The 21561-nt window shown below is 35.5% G+C and overlaps 1 protein-coding gene across 1 annotated transcript in view; it reads right to left on the bottom strand.

Annotated features, from left to right (window-relative positions):
- Positions 1-21561, bottom strand: part of LOC128242632 (A disintegrin and metalloproteinase with thrombospondin motifs 16-like) — a 70913-nt gene that overhangs the window by 40010 nt on the left and 9342 nt on the right. Inside the window, exon 3 of the mRNA XM_052959863.1 lies at positions 11054-11430. Coding sequence (XP_052815823.1) covers positions 11054-11430 — 377 coding nt within the window. The remainder of the gene's footprint in view (positions 1-11053; positions 11431-21561) is intronic.

The raw sequence follows: 21561 nt of genomic DNA, 5'->3' as shown, positions 1-21561 counted from the left end.
CGACAATAGAACTTGACGACAATAGCTAAAAAATCAAACAAGCTAAAAAGGAGTGAACATTTTTTTTGGTCATTTTCTGTTACTAAAATAGGTCCAGCAAAGTCAAAATCAGTCAAGACAAGCAAATTGTCATTTATTTTCTAAGAAGCCCTGCCCAAGAGGTTGTGGGTTTGAGCACCACCAGTGGTACTTCTCTTGTCCGCTTAAAATGAACATGAGTACAGGTTCCTACCCCTGAAACAGACTTGATTCATATAAGCTTATATCTGTCTAATCACAATGAAACTTAGATAAATTAGTATAAACAGAACTATAACAAAAGTACCACAAAGTTTACAAATGAATATTAGTGTTTATCCATTGTTCTTTACTAGAAATGTTTGTACTGCCATTGTTAACATGTATACCATTAGTTTCAAACAAATCTTTAAATTGTTCCTGAGTTATAGCTACCAGTAGGAAAATAGTTCTTGAACAGAGTTGTTTTCACAGTTGTGATTTTTGCCTCATTTTGGAAGTTAAATATCAAACGCCTGGTTATTATCAATCAGGTGCTTCAAACATCTCAGCAGGTTTACAACTCTTTTCACCAGGTATATATTATAAGAAGTTAAAGATGCAGTGTGCAGTGTGCATAGGCAAAAATCACTTACACAGGAAATAAAATTTTCGACCAGGCTAGCTCATAGATTTTTAATTTTTCATTTAGGTTCAAGGTTAGCAATTTTTTTTAGAGTATTTACACAACAAAGTATCAACTTTAATCATATGATTAGTTTATGTTTGTAACAAATGTATGTCACAGCCAATAGAAGCTGTATTTATACCAATGCATTGTTTTGTACAGTCAAACGGGAGATAGTTAGTTTATGGGAAATGTTCACACCTGATCTAATTTATTTCCAACCAAAATGAAAGGGAACAAATTGGAATATTTAGAGCTGCAAACATGTAGCTCCATCCTCTTTTTATAAAACATGTTCATATAATTGTCTCTACCATCAAATGCAAGGAACATAATTTAAAATTGCTTATTTTTGCTTATTGAAGGGCCATAACTCCCTCCTAACAATGTGCAGCTACAAACAGAACCCCAAAGGGCCCACTTCTATATCAACAATGGGAAGCTTTTTTTTCTTTAAGCGAATGAAAATCTATTTCTTTCAACAATTTCTTGTTCTAGAGTTTACCCTATTTTTCAGTTACTGCAAAGATCTTGAATGTATGACAATTTGAATTTCCATTTCAAATTACTGTATATTGTAAATTTGACACACACTGCATTGAAAAATTATTGCATAAATACTTCAAATTTCTACTTGGTTGTTACTAAATCTTCATCAAAAAAGGAACTGTTCCACATAACAATCAGCCATATTTGAAACATTACTCCACACGACAGCGGCCTGTCAGTTGCTTTCTCGATGAAAGGAGAGAAAGTTGATATAGACTTGTCGAGACTTTGTTTCACGATCCAGTCGTACGGTAGTCTGATATCCAGTGTCTCTTTCCGTACCTCGAACAAACGAGCCTCTCCAAGACGTATCTTATTTTACTTATTTGACAAATTTGGTAATTTGAAAGATTGATGCGGACATAAAAAATACCTTTAAGAGTGTAACAATAGTCGTAGAAGAATAGAATCTAGCTTAAGTGTGTGAGATAGTTTGTATTACATATAATTATTAGATATTGAACTTGAGTGTTCGTTTCTGGTGATAATTTACCACCCCGAAAGTGAAGTCTTATGTCATATAATTATAAAGACATCCTGCGGAGATTTTCATTTCTAATTGAAACCTCTATTAAGAAACAAAACTCCGTATATTCACCTTTCACTTTATTTCTCTTTATTTTACAATAATTTTGTAAATCATCAAAATTTGACGTTTAAATGAACAAGCCCTTGTTTGAGTTGTTTTTTAAAGCCTATCGGCCAATTCCATTTTTGCTGTATCAATTAATTATAAGACAGAAGCATACACATCTTTAGAAAGCATTAAGAAACATAACATACATATCATGCAGGAAACATAACCACCATCACATACCGTCAATTATTTACAAACCACTGTTACCCATATCAAGTTACCATTTAAACGACCATTAACCCCTCAAATTATAATAACTCTGGTTTTATCAAGGTTTCATCTTCATTATCAATGGAACTATATCTGTTTTGCAAACACAATGGCAAAACTTCGGAGGCAATGTCATGGCCTAACAAGGCCAGTATACTTGGTCAGCCTCTTAAGGCAAGTGGCATGTAATTACAACCCCCCACCTCTCCTATTTAGTTGACCGCCTCACACTAGGACATCACAAGGCTATATCAAACTATAGAAGCCATTGCCGACAACCTTGCTGATTAGAAAGAGCTAGCGTCAATTCACCATGAAAATCGCTTTGAGATATTAGTGGCAATTCAGACTCAGATTCAAACCGCAACTTTGAAACTTGCTTTCTAGCAGAGCACCACAAAGCTATATTAAACAAAAGAAGCCATTGCCGACAACCTTGTTGATTAGAAAGAGCTAATGTCAATTCACCATGAATATTGCTTTGAGATATTAGTGGCAATTAAGACTCAGATTCAAACTGCAACTTGCTTTCTAAGCAGAGCATTGATAGTAAAAACTGCTGAATTAAAGATATTAGCACATGAAATATTCAATATCTATTAACACAGATTGTATAGAAAAAATATATAAATTATTTTTTGTCCTTTAGAAAAATTGCTTCTCTGAGGCTATACTCAGACTTGAGACACAGTATGTAAACATGTGCCCATGCAGTACTGCAAAGGGGCATAGATCCCATATCAAGAGGCAACAAGGAGGTATCCCTGACGAGGCCCCGTACCCTACAAACCCTTGGGTGGGAGACAGACACCTTTATCTTCAATCCTTCTCATTCTATGGCTTTGAAGTTACCTTGAGATAAGGTAAATTTCTTATAAACCAAACTTAAGCATTGACTGCATAAACTTCCTTCTGTTTTTGGCTAAGGTCAATTAACAATAAATTTAAAGTTATTTGGAGACAATTGCTTCATTCAGAATGTAACTTAGCAACATTCCCCATTGAGGTGTGACATTCCACTGTGATTTTCAAAGACAATTGAGAATGTTAAAACAACTTATTTATTATACTGCACACATAGCGAAAATCATTTGTTCAACAATCATGACTTGTCACTGCAATAATCATTTGTTTGACAGTCATGACTAGTAAATTTGGATACAGTCAGACTAAAATTGTAAGGTGTTCTGTCTGTCTGACTGACAGTTTTCATGCTCAGATGCAAAAAAATAATGAAGATGTAATGTCTATCCATTTTTAAACATCGCTTAAAAGTTATAATAATTGAGTTTGATTTTTTTTTTAAATACATTTTTTCTTGTCAAATAACTATTTGTTTACTATTCCGATGTCATATTTTTGGTAAAGTGTACGTGTTAGCCCTAAATAAAGTTATTCAGTTTCAATCATTTTCTATTTTTAGTAACAGTGACTTTGACCTTGACCCCAGGGGCCCTAAGTGTAATCCAATGAAAGTTCTCAAAATCTCTTCCTAAATAACAAGTTTAGTCAAGATATGTCAATCCTAACTAAAATTATTTCTGTTTCAACAGTCTATTTTAAATATCAGTGACATTGACCTTGACCCTAGGGGTCCCAAACACAATCCAATGAAAGGTATCCATAAACTCTTCCTAAATACCAAGTTTAGTCAAAATATGTCATCCTTAACTAAAGTTACTCAGTTTCCACCATTTTTCTTTTTAAGTAATAGTGACCTTGACCTTGACCCTTGGGGCCACAAACGCAATCCCAAGAAAGATATCCTTAATCCCTTACAATAAACAATGTTTGGTCATGATATGTCAACCCTTACTTAAGTTATTCAGTTTTAACAGTTATTCTATTTTTAGTAACAGTGACCTTGACATTGACCCCAAACACAATCCAATGAAAGGTCTCCATGAACTCTTCCTATATACAAAGTTTAGTCAAGGTATGTCATCCCTAACTAGAGTTATTCAGTTTCATTGGTGACTTTTTCTATATTGAGGAAAGATGACCTTTACCTTGACCCTAGGGGCACCAACGACAATACCATGAAAGGTCTCCATTAACTCTCCCTAAATACCAAGTTTAGTCAAGATATGTCAACCCTTACTAAAGTTATTCAGTTTCACCATTTTTCTATAATTAAAAACAGTGACCTTGACCATAGGGGCTCTAAACACAATCCCATGAAAGGTATCCTTAATCCCTATCAACAAAGTTTGGTCATGATATGTCAATCCTATCTAGTTATTCAGTTTCATAGGTGTCTTTGTACGCCAGTTGGCCGCCCGCCCCCCAGAACAACAACATACATCATTCTAATAACCAGGTTTCAGTATGTGAAAACCTGGTAAAAAATAAAAGTTGCCATTGAACGGCCAATCTGTGAGAGTGCAGCTTTAAGTGACATTTCCAGTTGTTCAATCAAACAACCGACTAATCAAAATGTTTATTATGAGTTGATGCAGGACTGTCAAAAATTAAATGTTAAATTTTATGACAGGCACCTTTTTTTTATACTTTTGTGATGTCAGTGCCACTAAAACTTAAATTTAAGATTTGAGCCGTTCCCTTCATCTGGTCAAATATCGGGCCTTGATTGTACACTAGAAAATATAAACCATTATGATTGTTTGAAGTGGAGACAGATGAACCATCTACCGGTACCTTTTAAACCGATGATCCTATCAAACTTGGTAGTGGCAAAGAAGTTTATAACCTCTATCTAAAAAGCCTCCGACTTAAAAGTGATGATCTTTTTAACATTTCTGATGGCATCATTAATACTAACTTGTCTGTTGAAAGTACATACAGGAGAAGTGAGAGAATTATTAAAACTTATTAATTTCTCTTCAATTCACTTCACATTTTAACACATGATGACAGATTGTGTGTTTTTTTTAGGAACAAAGTTATTTTGCTGAAATTTACATAATGCATAATAATGTTCCATAAGACCAAATCATTAATTTCTATTGTCATCCCTGCTCAGCCTCGGAACATGTATCTCACACATTTAGATCGACCTCAGACCAGGCCGTATTCAATAAGCAACTAAGTGTTTTGATTGGCCTGTACATAAAGCTGACCAATAGGCTGAATGGAATTCCCGAAGCATGTCTAAGGATGAGATCAATATTGAATACTGGCCCAGTTGGTCACAATCCAAGAAAATAGCACGAGATTTCAAACCTAGCTCACCTTTGTTTCTTTAAAGAATTATATCTGCCCACCTGCCCATTTTTTTCCTCTAAAATCTGGATGAGAATTTAAAAAATATTTTTCCCTGGCCTAAACAAATAACTTTAAAACATTCTTGAACGTCTGGTATCTCAAAAATGATTTATTTATTATCTTTGCAGCATCATTCTGCAATATCTCAAGAATTTTAATCAATGTTTAAATGTTAATTCTATCATCATAATTTGGTCTCACTATTCAACTTTACAAATTATAACAAGAAATAAAATATGGCCCAGAAATGCCGCCCAAAACGGAACGGGGCATAAATCAGTCCCACGGTTCTATATCTTTACATGCTCGCCTGATTATCATAATCATCCAGAGATTTCTTTCCTACTTAAAAATTATTTATTGTTTTTAAAAAAGGTGGTCCCTTCAAGACATCAAAATGTTATCAGGCAGTGGTAGAAAACTCCCATGGTTGCGCGAAAAACTCTTTGAAAAGTGCCGATATACAGACGGGACCATGTTTTATCAAAAATATGCGTTTTATTAGCAAATGAACATTTTTCACAACTAGTGTATATCAGCAGAAACAGTTAATTGACTATAAAATGTAAATAAATCAAGGGCCAGATAAGATCCAATGAAAAGGTGTTATCTGTTCTAACCCTGCAAAAATATGTTGGTTTATCGATAATAAAACAGCAAGACTGCAACAGACAAGAATTTGTATGCACTGATATGCCACCTGTACATTTTTATCAAGAAATCCGGAAAATCTCAAAGTTAATTTTGGGGTCATTTAAGTTTAAATAAGAACCGATAATTGTTTTAGGTGTAAACTAATACTTTGTTTTATTATCAAGTTATAGATATATAACAAAAGAAAGTTGAGGAAATATCAACATTTAATATGTTTTATCAAGAAAACATTCTTGTTTTGATAGAATAACAAGTTCTTTATTTGTCTAATTTAAAAGTTATTGAAGTTTTCTTCTGGGAAGACAATGTTTCTAATATATAGTTTGTGTTATAAGACAATAGAAATTCTGATATTTAATAAGACAATTGTTAATTTACCAATCTAGCTTGCCGTGAATGTAGGGAGCGAAAATAATTTTCCTGGGAAAGATAAAAAACCTTGACCCTTTAACTGACCCAAAAATCAATATAGGGGTCACATATGACCTACTGACCTTGACCAATGTGCATACCAATATTTAAGGCTCTACAAATCATTCAAAAGTTACTGATCAGAAATTAAAGTGTGCAGCTGCTAGTGATGTTCCAATGATCAATTATAGTCTGAAATCGCTGACAATCAGTTGTATCTGGTCATAATCAATCATCAATTTAACCAGCGAGTTGTTTTTCTTCTTTCCTCTAGTTTTTTGTGATCCGTTAATTTCCGCCAACTCTCTCCTTTGAGTTAATTTATACATTCGGACGTTTTCAGTTGTTATCATGTTGTCAAAAAACGATTGTACTATCCATAATTGGTTACATCAGTGGAACCGATTATCGACAGTCAAACTCAAATCGATTCCCAATACTAGCCACTGCTGGACATAGTTATCCCTATTGTGTCTGCCATACTTAACAGGAGAAACAATTATAGCATAATGCAATGATGAATGGCAACCCCTTGAAACAGTGGAGGTAACTGTAACAGTCATAATTAAAAAACAACAATTATCTCCCTTGCAGACAAATTTGCCACTTATTTGTATACTGTTCTTATAAACAGAAGTAAAAAGATACTTAGGATTTTAAGAGCGTTACACCTCTTACATAAAATAATCAAATAAATTGATGAATTCCCCAATATATTTCTTGCATTTGGCAAATCTCTTTCAAAAAGCACTTGGGAGATGTGAGAGGAAAAATAAAGATGAAAAACTATTTAATTAATTTATGGCTAAGATTATCTGGTAAAAACACCATTCTCTATCAAATGTTCTCTCTTGTTACACTTAGGTATCTAGTCTTTGCAGATCTCAATCCAGGATAAAAATGGATGATTATCCTATGATTATCCTGGAAATCATTAATCATATTTCGCTTTTTCTTCTTTACTAATTTTTTTTTGGCTCAGTTGAATATTAAAGCATAATCAATATGTTACATGATAGGCTGTTAAAGTTAGATTATGTTATAATTCTACCATCATTTGTAATCATTATCTTATATGGGACAATGACAAATTTAAGTGTCTCTCAAATCACCTGAAATGATTTAAAGCGTGGAAATCAGAAAGGTTACATTGTACTAATTTTGCTTTACATTCAAAACCATCTAGACAGTTAATCTCTAACCTTACAAGTTAATCTCTTTCACAAAAATCAAACCAATTCTATGATCAATTGCGGTTCATTAAAAAAACTGAAATGCATTTCATGGTGATCAACTTCAGTTTTTTGTCGCGAACATAAATCAAGCGCTGAATAGCTAGCTAGTCATATTGATAATTAGGACAGTCACATGTCACGATCATCCAAATCTTATCTGTGTTATCTTAAAGTCATTAGGAACAATTGTTTTACTTGAAACTTTAGAAGTGTCCTGTCAATTTAAAGCAAAGAACTACCCTGAATATCAATCAAAAAAATTTCGACAACTAAAATGGCAGTACTTCACATAAAGGCAATCAGCAGACTGATTTATTTATGATTGAAATCATTGATAATGTTGCAAAACTTGATACTTGATGTAAATCAATTTCAGCCCATTCTAAATTGGATTAGTTTATTCGTTTGCATCATCCATAGGTACCACTATCAAGAGCCCAAACCCAAGTCTAAAAGTTATGATTAGGTTAGTGCCCCAAAGTATCATAAGCCCTCGAGCCCAGCACAAGCAAAAAAAAATGCCATGCTTGGAAAAAATTTGAAGAGCCATTTTTTGCGAAAATCCATGGAAACCAGTTAAATAAGACTGCTGAAATAATTAGATCACAGATTTTTATATTTAAGTTAAAAAATTGCTGTTTTAAGAATTTTTCTTAACTGTTAGTAACAGTTTAAGCCATAAAACATGAATTTTCAAACAGAAATATAAAAATCTGCGAACTGATCTTTTGTCAGCAATCTTTTATCATTGGTTTGCAGATGTTTCTGCAAAAATTTGCTCATTTCAAGACAAAATATAACAAAGTTGTAAAAACGGTCTATCTGTGAGAATGCAGCTTTAAACCTGTAGTATGATAACCAGATTGAGGTAGCAGTATATAATGAGAGAAATACTCATTAATGGAAAAAACAACACAATAATGTGAGACCACAGAATATGGAAATCACTAGATACAAAAAAAGGAACTTAATAATGTATTCTAACAAATACTTGAAAACATGTTGAATAATACAGAATATTTTGGTAATATATAAGACAAAATGAAAAAAAGTACTGTAACCCATTATCATGGCAATCTGTAACTATTTGGCCCATATAACAAGGTGAAATACAACACTGGCAGATCAAGATTTAAGTTTTAACAATTAACGTTAATTATTTCACAATTATCTGACAATCAGAGATCAGCGTTGATAAGATGTTACAAGTTTAATTGCCATTATGACAAATTAATGATGCTTTATTGGAGACGTTCTGTGACAATTTGCAATAGAGCTAAAACAGGTGTTTAAAACTTTGACCCTCGTATTCAGACCTACACCAGCGTAATTTACTTATTGCTGTTTTGATAGGAGCAATGCAAACAGGTTTTAAGGCTCATCCATTTTTTTTCTCATTCTATCAAGGGGCACAACTCAACAAATAATTTATAAAAAATGATTGGACTTGTCACACATATCACTAGCAGATCCCGGGGCGCACCTGGCACGCACTTACCCTAAAATCGTCCATGTTTAGTTTTTATTTCAATAAAGGAGAAAAAAAAAAAAAATATGCCTAAAAAGCACCATTTCAGACTAGAAATTATTTAAATAATCTTGGGGGAGTACCCCTAACCCCCCTGCCAACACTTCAAACCAAATAAATTTCTGTTCAGAGGAAGGGCCTCCAACATTAAAGGTTTTTGGATGATGATGATAATTGTGCTAGCATTCAAACAGTGATGATGGCAAGGCTATGACACTACCATGCACATTTCTTATATTAATGGATGCCTGCAAAAATATATATTATACAAATAGGCACCAAAACAACTAAAAACATATTAAAATGCATAAAAAGGTATTACAAGAAAAAAATAAACTGCTCAAAAAATCATCCATGTGCAATTGTGTGTATTCATACATTGTATGGGAACAAACCATTGACGCCCGTATATATATAAGTACGTAATGGTTGAAAATACCTTGACATAAATCGTTATATTTACATTGATTATAACCATTCAATATTTCACTTCTTCATTTTTTTTCCGAATACAAGGACTCTTCTGCTGACATCGTAATTAGTTTTAGTGAATGAATATGTGTCTCCTTTGAATACTTGTGCCATTCACAATAAAATAACTTCGACTGCAAAAATGAAAACATTAATGACGGAGATTAATCAGAAAATCTACCGAAAGTATATCATTTTATGGGTTTAATCATTCCGTAGACCTATATTGACAACAACAAGGCCATTCTGAATGCCATAAATCACTCTGATAGATCAGCCAGTCAATACATTCGCCACCGACATCAATGACAATGTTATTAAAACACATAAATTTTTTGACAACAAAACCCTTATAAATTATTCTTCACATTATCTTCAGACATGACTCATTTAAAAACCAGCCAACTTATGTCGTTAATCACTTCAATAATTACTGGAGAAAAAATATCGCAACATAACTTCAATCTGACTTTATCATTTACGGATTAAGCCGTTATGATAAATGTTAGAATTTCATCAACACTGCATTTACGATTAATATAATGTAACATACTTTATGTTGGAATGCCCTCTCTTTGTCACTTACAAACCTCTCAACGTGATTTATTTGCGATCTTTGCTTTATGTTCTATTTAAAAAACAACAAACTGCACTAGAAGTAGTTATTAAGGCATACCTACTATATGACAAACTTGCATAATTTATTCGGCAAAAGATATAAACAAAGTGACTCCTTTGAAAGTTTAAAGTTATCAAAGTTTGCCGCTGTAATACCTAAATATCCATGAAAAGTGTCATTAAATTCTGATTAAAAGTAATTTGTTATTCATTCTTTTTCTTACTTAATAAAACTGCTACTGTTATAATTACATTAATATTATCAGTAAAATAAATTACATAATCACATTTTAAATACAAAAAGTCTGCCATTAGCGCTGTAACATATTTGGACATGATTACCACACTTAACAATAAATGCACCACCGACAGAAGCAGAACATCATCCTATTCTGAAAATAACCTTAAAAGGTGCTTGCTTGAACATTTGTCCAATGCCTCTGAAAAAGTCACTCACCAACTAAAAGGAATTAAATACAATCTCACTATTTGTCATTTTCAAAAGCAAGTCTTCATTTATAGGTTTCTCTCAGCTTATCAAGGGGTATAATTTTCAAACATGTAAACTAGAGTGACTAGACTTGCTTATACACATAATTGCAGTGTCATTGTAAAATGTGTTAACATTTCATGGGAATCTCTTATAACATTCCTAAATTACAACGAACAGGACATTTTTCACTCAATGATTGACTATAACCATAGCAAAAACAAGACAATGACAATACTTCATTTTTTTAAGTTTTGAATTTTTTTTTTTTTTAAGTTCAGAAAGAATTCTATGTACGGAAGCATGAGATAGTCACATGATCAGAAGCTATTTCACTTACCACACCATTACAAAGTGAAAAAGCTGCTGGCGCATCATCATGGGAGAGCACCTTGCCTTTAAACAGGCACTGTGACATCATATCAACATCACTGCCATCCGTGATGTCATCAGTTTCTGTGATGACATCATCGGTGTCATTCTGTGAAGAACTTCTTGAGGGATGACGGTGATACACTTTAAACCCAGGTGCTAGGAGTTTGTGATTTTGAGTAAGCTGAATATGGAATTCTTCATTGTCTGTTGTAATATTGATGAAAATGTCGGAAGACAAACTTCTTCGTCGCCGATTTTTGAGGTGAGTATATACGTCGGTAGTTGGAGGGATCCCTTCCTGCTCGTCATAATGAAAGACTACGGGTAGAATAACTTCAAATTCTGAAAGTAAATACGAAAAAAAGAATACAATGGTGCATTATGAGTCACCTTGGTACAAAAAATATCTACAAGGTTTTACTGAAGTTTTATTGCATCTAGCCCAAAGCAATGGTAACAATACCCTTAATTAGATTCCTACAATATTCAATTTGTATGCCTCAGACCTTTGACCCGTAAGTGAGTATTTTGAAAATCTGTTGAATTAAGAACATAAAAAACATATAAATTAAGTTTGTAAGTGCTGGAATCTATTGACAGCGTTGAAATCAAAGTGCAATGTAATATAAGTCCCGAATTGCTTGCCTCCTTGAGACTGTATCACTCAAACTAAAAGAATACTTGTCGCCTTGTAAATTAGACTGGTTACAAAAAGGGCAAGATGCTTTATGCACATAATGGGCAAATTGTGCATCCCCTACATAATTGCTGTCAGATTGTCCCATCAAAACGAAAGTTAATATGCTTGAAAGGCTGGTCTCTTGTCTGTTGGCATGCAATTAAGTGAACAGTCTAAACAATCACTATAATGTACCCTTATTTAACAGCATTAATTGTATCACATTAAAGAAACATGCCACATTTTTTTACTTTTATAGCCTACTATATTTTGCGACCTGTGCGTTTAACCTGTAATAAATCAAACATTTTCGCAAATGAAGACTCACAGCATCAGTTTTGGACTTTCATTTCCATGAAAATAATATTTAAGTTAAGATAAACAAATCAAGACTATAATTGAACATTCTCTGTATATTTGCTTTATGGAATTGAGTTTTAAACATGCATAATAGTTTATTAACTTTTCATAAAATAGTGTTTTGCCACCAATTCAACAGAATATATTTTTCAAATCAAACCCAGTCAGCTTATGTGTGCCCACTGCGCAATTTTAGAGGACACAGATCCGAGGCAAAAGTGGACACATAGAATAGACCCAACAGTATTAATTAAACAGGTAAGACTTCAACATATCAAGAAAACAGTTGTATGCGGACACAATGCACATGGAATACCAGACTTGGAAGTCACAAGCTACTTTAAAGATTTTGCATGCATGTTGAAAAAAATGTATAGGCTAGAATATCATAGTTAAATCTGATCCTAGTTCCAGCTTTTACCTTCTAAATGTGTATATTCGGTAATTGATTTCTAATTGAGTTTTGTTTATTTTATGTGTAGCATTAGATTTGGTAGAGTTTCCTAGAAATGTTTTCACACACTTAAAACATTTGTCTACCATTTTCACTGGTGCTGGAAAAATTTAAATTAGCCAATAGCTTACATAAAATACTGTGCTAGAGCAAAAAATACGCTGATATATATATGGACCAATCTGCTGAAAACTTACGACCCATCAAGAGTTTTTATTTCTTTGTATACTTACTATAGTTAAGAGCATCAATAAATGTTGTAGCAGCTTATGTACAGAACTAATTCAATCTCAAACCCCCATACTCTGACACACGGGATATGTACAGAACTGATTCAGCCCCAAACTCCCATAATCCCCCTCTCGGTACAAACCAATTGCGAGGGATCAGTATTCAAACGTCAGTCCTACTTACTTAATCCCAGCTTGAACCCTTTGGTCATGCACATGTATTTAGATTTAACACCATACCACTGTGCAGACTTAAAAAATGATACTTAAAATGCAAAATACATTTGAGATGGGATTTGACATTCTGCATGATGGAATTTTGGAAAGAATAAACATTCCTTAAAGAGCTATTTGCTAAATTCATCGTATTAAACAATGACATACCAATATATTATCTGCTTTTATGAATGATATAACAGTCATCAATTAGAAATGATGAGGTTTACTTCACTGGCTCCTTTGAATGGTATTGCATGAAGGGACCAACAATTGGTAACTTCCAAAAGTTTGCAATCCCCCACACCCACCATGCACGCATGAAAGCACGCACATACACAGTGCATGCACAAACGCATGCACACACCCACACCTCTGCTTCCCCCACACACACACTCACACCTACCCCCCCCCCCAGCACACACACACACACGCACGCGCGCACGCACACACACACACACACACACACACACACAAATGATGTGACATAATTATGTGTAATGATGTGTAAATAATTAATCTTGGACATGCATATATTTTAAACAATGGATTATCGGCAGTACTTGATCATCATTTTATCACTAATTGCATCATCCACTTCTGTAATCCAATTTTTCAAGACATCTTCAGCTAGGTAAACATCCAGCTCACATTTTTATTCAAAATCAGACTGATTCTAACAAATATTAACAATTTAATATGAATTCTGATTTTTTATGCCAGTGTTTCTTGTTGAAATTCCGCCCATCACAATCTCAAAAAGGATAGGTTTTTTCGCAAAATTTCGCCCATCACAATCTCAAAAAGGATAGGTTTTTTCGCAAAATTTGACTCAAAATTCACATTCATATTTTGTTTCTCAAATAGAACAGTTATGTTTAAATGCATTCCTAGTCTCTTAAAATTCTGCATCTTGAATTGCCTTTGCTTTATTTCATTCTTTGAAACCTACTATAGTAAAATCATGATTTGAGGGATTTTGTCACTTTTTTTCACAGTGCTTAGGACACTGGCCCCTTTCACAAAAAGATGGAATAAAACACTGAATGCATAATTATATGCAGGTGATGCAAATGCATAAATGAAAAAAAAATTAAAAAAATTGACAGATGACTGAATTAAGACAGATTCAGAATACATCTGCATCAGTTATCAAACTAATAACAATGCCTAAGTTTCTTCTTTCTTTCAGTTGAAGAACGGGCAAACCTGAACAATTATTCAAGCCCGAATTATGGGTCTTCAATTTTTACTTGAATATCACTAGTGGGCTTTGAGTTATTACTGCGGTAAATGCTTTTTTGCTCCACAAAGACGCAAACACCTTCACCAAGGCAATCACATTACCTCAACTTTCCTTCTTAAAATAACAGACCAACTGAAAAAGGTGTTGCAGTTAATTTGCTGAAAATATCTGAGCTTTCCGCCAACACAATGATGTACATTCTTAGCAGATATCAACATTGAACAAAACAATTCTTATGATAACATCATTTTTACAAGGCATTTACCACATATATGAGTGAGTACATTGCCTAAGCCACAAACATTTTGATTTGGTAGTTAACGAAGAATAAAGTGTGCTTTCTTCATCAAATATTCTACCATATTGTACCATTGAGTACGAAAGAAACATTGTATTTGTATATAAAAATATTTTGGAGTGTAGAACTAAGCAGCAGCCAGCGCCATCTGCAACTAAATGATTGTCTTTCAGGATAAAAGCACCATAAAACAATTACTTTTCATTGACAAAAAAACAAAGAAAGTGACTTAACAATGATTATGTGATACATATAAATTCCAAGCAACTTTTTCACATAATGAATGCAGCCAATTGTAAAGAAAAGAATAAGTTGTGCTGAGGTTATCTAGTGCATTGTTTGCACAAAAAGCTATTTGATTGGTCAAGAGTAAATATTGGATAAATACCGGTATTGACCAATCAATAAATGGCTAACTTTAACCAAACCATAGAATTAACCATTGTTATACAAGTGGCTGCAGCCAACATGTGTGCTAACTTTGAGCAGACATAGTTAAAGCCCCACTCTCTGTTTTGTTTTTAACATTCTGATGAAACATGTCAACAAAAAAGAAAACTGTTCCAAAGAAAGTTCAACTAACCTACAGAATGTCAATATAAACATTTAGTTTAAACATCATATATTTTAGAACGATGGTGATGAAAGTTATGATAACTTATACTAAGTAACTCTTGTTGGCAGGATGTGCACAAGAGTGGTCTTGTGTTGTGGGGAAAACTTGTTACTCAAGAGTGGTCTTGTGTTGTGGGGAAAACTTGTAACACAAGAGTGGTCTTGTGTTGTGGGGAAAACTTGTTACACAAGAGTGGTCTTGTGTTGTGGGGAAAACTTGTTACACAAGAGTGGTCTTGTGTTGTGGGGAAAACTTGTAACACAAGAGTGGTCTTGTGTTGTGGGGAAAACTTGTTACACAAGAGTGGTCTTGTGTTGTGGGGAAAACTTGTTACTCAAGAGTGGTCTTGTGTTGTGGGGAAAACTTGTAACACAAGAGTGGTCTTGTGTTGTGGGGAAAACTTGTTACACGAGAGTGGTCTTGTGTTGTGGGGAAAACTTGTTACACGAGAGTGGTCTTGTGTTGTGGGGAAAACTTGTTACACATGAGTGGTCTTGTGTTGTGGGGAAAACTTGTTACTCAAGAGTGGTCTTGTGTTGTGGGGAAAACTTGTTACACAAGAGTGGTCTTGTGTTGTGGGGAAAACTTGTTACTCAAGAGTGGTCTTGTGTTGTGGGGAAAACTTGTTACACAAGAGTGGTCTTGTGTTGTGGGGAAAACTTGTTACTCAAGAGTGGTCTTGTGTTGTGGGGAAAACTTGTTACACAAGAGTGGTCTTGTGTTGTGGGGAAAACTTGTTACACATGAGTGGTCTTGTGTTGTGGGGAAAACTTGTTACTCAAGAGTGGTCTTGTGTTGTGGGGAAAACTTGTTACACAAGAGTGGTCTTGTGTTGTGGGGAAAACTTGTTACACATGAGTGGTCTTGTGTTGTGGGGAAAACTTGTTACACAAGAGTGGTCTTGTGTTGTGGGGAAAACTTGTTACACAAGAGTGGTCTTGTGTTGTGGGGAAAACTTGTTACACAAGAGTAGTCTTGTGTTGTGGGGAAAACTGGAGATCTCAGACAAAACCCACTTGTCTGGGTTGGTAACCACCAACCAAACTCACAGGCACCCACGCCGGGAATCCAACTTGTGTCACCTTGATGGGAAGCAAATGAATCAACCACTGAGCTAACAGGAAAACCTGTGCAAACATTTGAATGTTGAAAACTTTTCACTGTAAGGTTGACAAATTCCACCACAATGATGAAGTAAAATTTTATCATAAAACCCTCTTACTTAATCTGTCTTAAACTGAGGTAACATATTTTTTTTTTAAGACATAACATATTTTTTTATGTTTTTTAAATAAAAATTAGAAATATTTAACATTCCATTACTTCACTGAAACTGCAGCTAATGGGCCTTTAACTACCAGGATATTCTGAAAATATTTCTTTCAATTTGATCGAAAAAAAAATGTGATGACAAAGATTTATGTCCAGCCCAATAACAAAAGCGGGAAAAGTTATATCCACAGACAGAAAAACAATGTAGAGCACCATTGTTTCAAACAAGAGCAGACGTTGGCAATTTGGCAAATGATGCAGATTTTTGTGCAGATTTTTGGAACTATATACTGTCAGCAGACAGAAATCAAAGACAATTTGTGAATTATGACGGCTAGAAACAGACAATGCTCTTTCAGATGTGGACTGGTTTACTTTTTTTCGACAGGTGTGCAATATCTTTGTCTCTCTTGTTTCAGCTCGAAAAATATAAAATCATTTCAATGTATTCCTGACAAATTTCACAAGTAAAATTTAAGAAAACTTGTTTGATTCATTCCATTTCTTTTGTTTATACTAATTTAGTATAGCATTATTGTGAAGTGGTTTGCTGATATTAAAGTCTGTTTCCTAGATAGACACCAGTATTTGTGTCCTTTTACTGAAACCAAGAGACCATTCCCTGGTTGGCTTAAAACCCACAACCTCTTGGGTGAGAGGCAGACATCTATACCACTAGACCACATTTCTTGGTGAGGATTAAACCCACAACCTAAGGAGGGTTAAGGATCCTTGGGTTAAGAGGCAGACACCTATACTACTTGATCAATATCACCCTGATTGGGATTGAACCCACATCTTCTAGGGTGGGAGGCTGATGCCTAAACCACTGGACCATTCTCACCCTGGTAGGGATTGAACCCACAACATCTAGGGTGAGAAGCAGACACCTATACCACTAGAGCACCCCCACCTTTGTGGAGATCTAACCCACAACCTCTTAAGTGAAAGGCAGACACCAATACCATGAGACCAATCTCACCCTGGTGGGGATTGAACCCACAGCCTCTTGGATGAGAGGCAGACACCTATACCACTAGACCACTCTCACCCTGGTGGGAATTTAACCCCCAACTTCTAACATGAGAACAGATATCAATGCCACCAGACCCACCTGGTGGGAATCAAACCCACAGCCTCTAGAGTGACAGGCAGACACCTGTACATACATTTCTGTAGCAATAACTGGCCGAAGAGAAGCAAAAATAAAAATTGACAGTTCACAAAAAAAATATTTTGGCTTTTCATTATCCAGTAGAAAACTATAAATAAATAAATTACGTAATGAGTTAAGAGAACAATATCAAACGACATTTGTTACATATTTGTGTCAGTGGAGCAAAAAAGATAATACGACTTAAGTAATAATCATTAATTTATCAAGACAATTCCATCACTGTTAATGTAAAATTCTTTCATTTATGACAGAAAATTTTGTCAGTAGGATTTTTTATGTTTTTCCTATGAAAATTGTGTACTTCTCAGGATAATAAAATATTTATGTGATGCACTTACAGACGCTTTTTGCTGAAGTGACAGAAATTGGAGGTGATAGAACTGAGGTATTGTTTTCCACAAAGGCGCTGTGAAGCAAATGCCAGGGTTTGGATGTGGGTTGTTTTTTTGTCAGTCAAACCAGGGGCATAATTGTTCAAGTTTTGAACACAGAGTTGTGGGCCTTGCTGTACATGTGCACATGTGTCTTGTGCAACATGTGTTCCAAGCTTAAATTGAGTATCACAAGCTTTTGTTTTGTGGCCAAGGTTTAATTGTTTGCTCGCCTACTGTATTCACGTTAACACTGACAATGCTGGCAAAACAGACAAACCTAAACAGTCTAATATTTTTGACAAGAATAAACAAAAGACTATTACTCCAAAATGGGTTAGCTCAGATTTTTTTATGACCGCAATAATTGAGTAATTGAAAAGAAGTTCTATTAAATGCATCTTGACTCCTGGCAGTGACTGCCAAAATGCATTTTAAGCGTGAATGTCGGGAACATGCACAATACCTCCAAAGAAGAGTATCTGAAATTCATTACATAATTTGATAATGATCGCACGGTGCGTAGGGGTTAAACAATCATTCTGAGAAATCTAGTAAGACATCCACTTGTTGCATCATAGTAAATGAAGCATTGTGACACAAATGCACACATGTCGGTACAAGATGGGTTTTTCATGCACAAGGAAGTTTCATAGTTAAAAATCTTTCATGCACCCTGAGCCCCTGATATTCTTATGTTAGCTGCCAGTGCAATTTCATTATATCTGACATGCCCGTATATCTGGAAACCTCATGGATTTTAGGTCAGAAAACCAGGAGACATATTACAATGACCTTTACCTTTACCCTTAATTTAAATATTTCCTTATTCCACTGATTTATTTAACTGGAAGAAAAGGATTATGTTTTAATGTATATTCTGCAATTAAAATACAGAACATAAGTTTTTTTTAAATTGAAACACCATTTTGAATAATTAGATTATTAAAAAAAAGTAGTAGTTCCAAATTTTACACTAAAGTTATGATAATTATATTAAAATGATTTTAAGAAGCTTCTGTAATACGAACCCAGCAGATTGTGACATTAATCCAGTGGATTATATTACCTGGTCTTAAAAAAAAACAGTGTCTCCTATTTCTGGAAGGCTTCCCAGGGGATTTTGCACAGAACAAGTGTCTCATAGACATATTTCTGGAAGGCTTCCCAGGGGATTCTGCACAGAAGAAGTGTGCAATAGACATATTTCTTGAGGGCTTCCAAGGGGATTTTGCACAGAACACTAGTGTCTCATAGACATATTTCTGGGAGGCTTCCCAGGGGATTTTGCACAGAACAAGTGTCTCATAGACATATTTCTGGGAGGCTTCCCAGGGGATTTTCCACAGAACAAGTGTCTCATAGACATATTTCTGGAGGGCTTCCCAGGGGATTTTGCACAGAAAAAGTGTGCCATAGACATATATAGACATATTTCTGGAAGGCTTCCCAGGGGATTTTGCACAGAACAAGTGTGCAATAGACATATTTCTGGAGGGCTTCCCAGGGGATTTTGCACAGAACAAGTGTGCAACAGACATATTTCTGGAAGGCTTCCAAGGTGATTTTGCACAGAACAAGTGTCTCATAGACATATTTCTGGAAGGCTTCCCAGGGGATTTAGCACAGAACAAGTGTATCATAGACATATTTCTGGAAGGCTTCCCAGGGGATTTTGCACAGAACAAGTGTCTCATAGACATATTTCTGGAAGGCTTCCCAGGGGATTTTGCACAGAAGAAGTGTGCAATAGACATATTTCTTGAGGGCTTCCCAGGGGATTTTGCACTGAACAAGTGTCTCATAGACATATTTCTGGAAGGCTTCCCAGGGGATTTTGCACAGAACAAGAGTCTCATAGACATATTTCCGGAAGGCTTCCCAGGGGATTTTGCACAGAAGAAGTGTGCAATAGACATATTTCTTGAGGGCTTCCCAGGGGATTTTGCACTGAACAAGTGTCTCATAGACATATTTCTGGAAGGCTTCCCAGGGGATTTTGCACAGAAGAAGTGTGCAATAGACATATTTCTTGAGGGCTTCCCAGGGGATTTTGCACTGAACAAGTGTCTCATAGACATATTTCTGGAAGGCTTCCCAGGGGATTTTGCACAGAACAAGAGTCTCATAGACATATTTCTGGAAGGCTTCCCAGGGGATTTTGCACAGAACAAGAGTCTCATAGATATATTCGTGGAAGGCTTCTTAGGGGATTTTGCACAGAACAAGTGTCTCATAGACATATTCCTGGAAGGCTTCTTAGGGGATTTTGCACAGAACAAGTGTCTCATAGACATATTTCTGGAAGGCTTCCCAGGGGATTTTGCGCAGAACAAGTGTCTCATAGACATATTTCTGGAAGGCTTCCCAGGGGATTTTGCGCAGAACAAGTGTCTCATAGACATGTTTCTGGAAGGCTTCCCAGGGGATTTTGTGCAGAACAAGTCTCTCATAGACATATTTCTGGAAGGCTTCCCAGGGGATTTTGAGCAGACCAAGAGTCTCATAGACATATTTCTGGAAGGCTTCCCAGGGGATTTTGCACCGAACAAGTGTCTCATAGACATATTTCTGGAAGGCTTCCCAGGGGATTTTGCGCAGAACAAGTGTCTCATAGACATATTTCTGGAAGGCTTCCCAGGGGATTTTGCGCAGAACAAGTGTCTCATAGACATATTTCTGGAAGGCTTCCCAGGGGATTTTGCGCAGAACAAGTGTCTCATAGACATATTTCTGGAAGGCTTCCCAGGGGATTTTGTGCAGAACAAGTGTTTCATAGACATATTTCTGGAAGGCTTCCCAGGGGATTTTGAGCAGACCAAGAGTCTCATAGACATATTTCTGGAAGGCGTCCCAGGGGATTTTGAGCAGACCAAGAGTCTCATAGACATATTTCTGGAAGGCTTCCCAGGGGATTTTGCACAGAACAAGTGTCTCATAGACATATTTCTGGAAGGCTTCCCAGGGGATTTTGAGCAGACCAAGAGTCTCATAGACATATTTCTGGAAGGCTTCCCAGGGGATTTTGCACTGAACAAGTGTCTCATAGACATATTTCTGGAAGGCTTCCCAGGGGATTTTGCACTGAACAAGTGTCTCATAGACATATTTCTGGAAGGCTTCCCAGGGGATTTTGAGCAGACCAAGAGTCTCATAGACATATTTCTGGAAGGCTTCCCAGGGGATTTTGCACTGAACAAGTGTCTCATAGACATATTTCTGGAAGGCTTCCCAGGGGATTTTGAGCAGACCAAGAGTCTCATAGACATATTTCTGGAAGGCTTCCCAGGGGATTTTGTGCAGAACAAGTCTCTCATATACATATTTCTGGAAGGCTTCCCAGGGGATTTTGAGCAGACCAAGAGTCTCATAGACATATTTCTGGAAGGCTTCCCAGGGGATTTTGCACCGAACAAGTGTCTCATAGACATATTTCTGGAAGGCTTCCCAGGGGATTTTGCGCAGAACAAGTGTCTCATAGACATATTTCTGGAAGGCTTCCCAGGGGATTTTGCGCAGAACAAGTGTCTCATAGACATATTTCTGGAAGGCTT

Source organism: Mya arenaria, chromosome 8 (genome assembly GCF_026914265.1).
Source record: "Mya arenaria isolate MELC-2E11 chromosome 8, ASM2691426v1".
NCBI classification, from domain to species: Eukaryota; Metazoa; Mollusca; class Bivalvia; order Myida; family Myidae; genus Mya; species Mya arenaria.
Note: the sequence above shows the minus strand (reverse complement) of the source record. Positions and strands in the feature narration are given on the sequence as shown.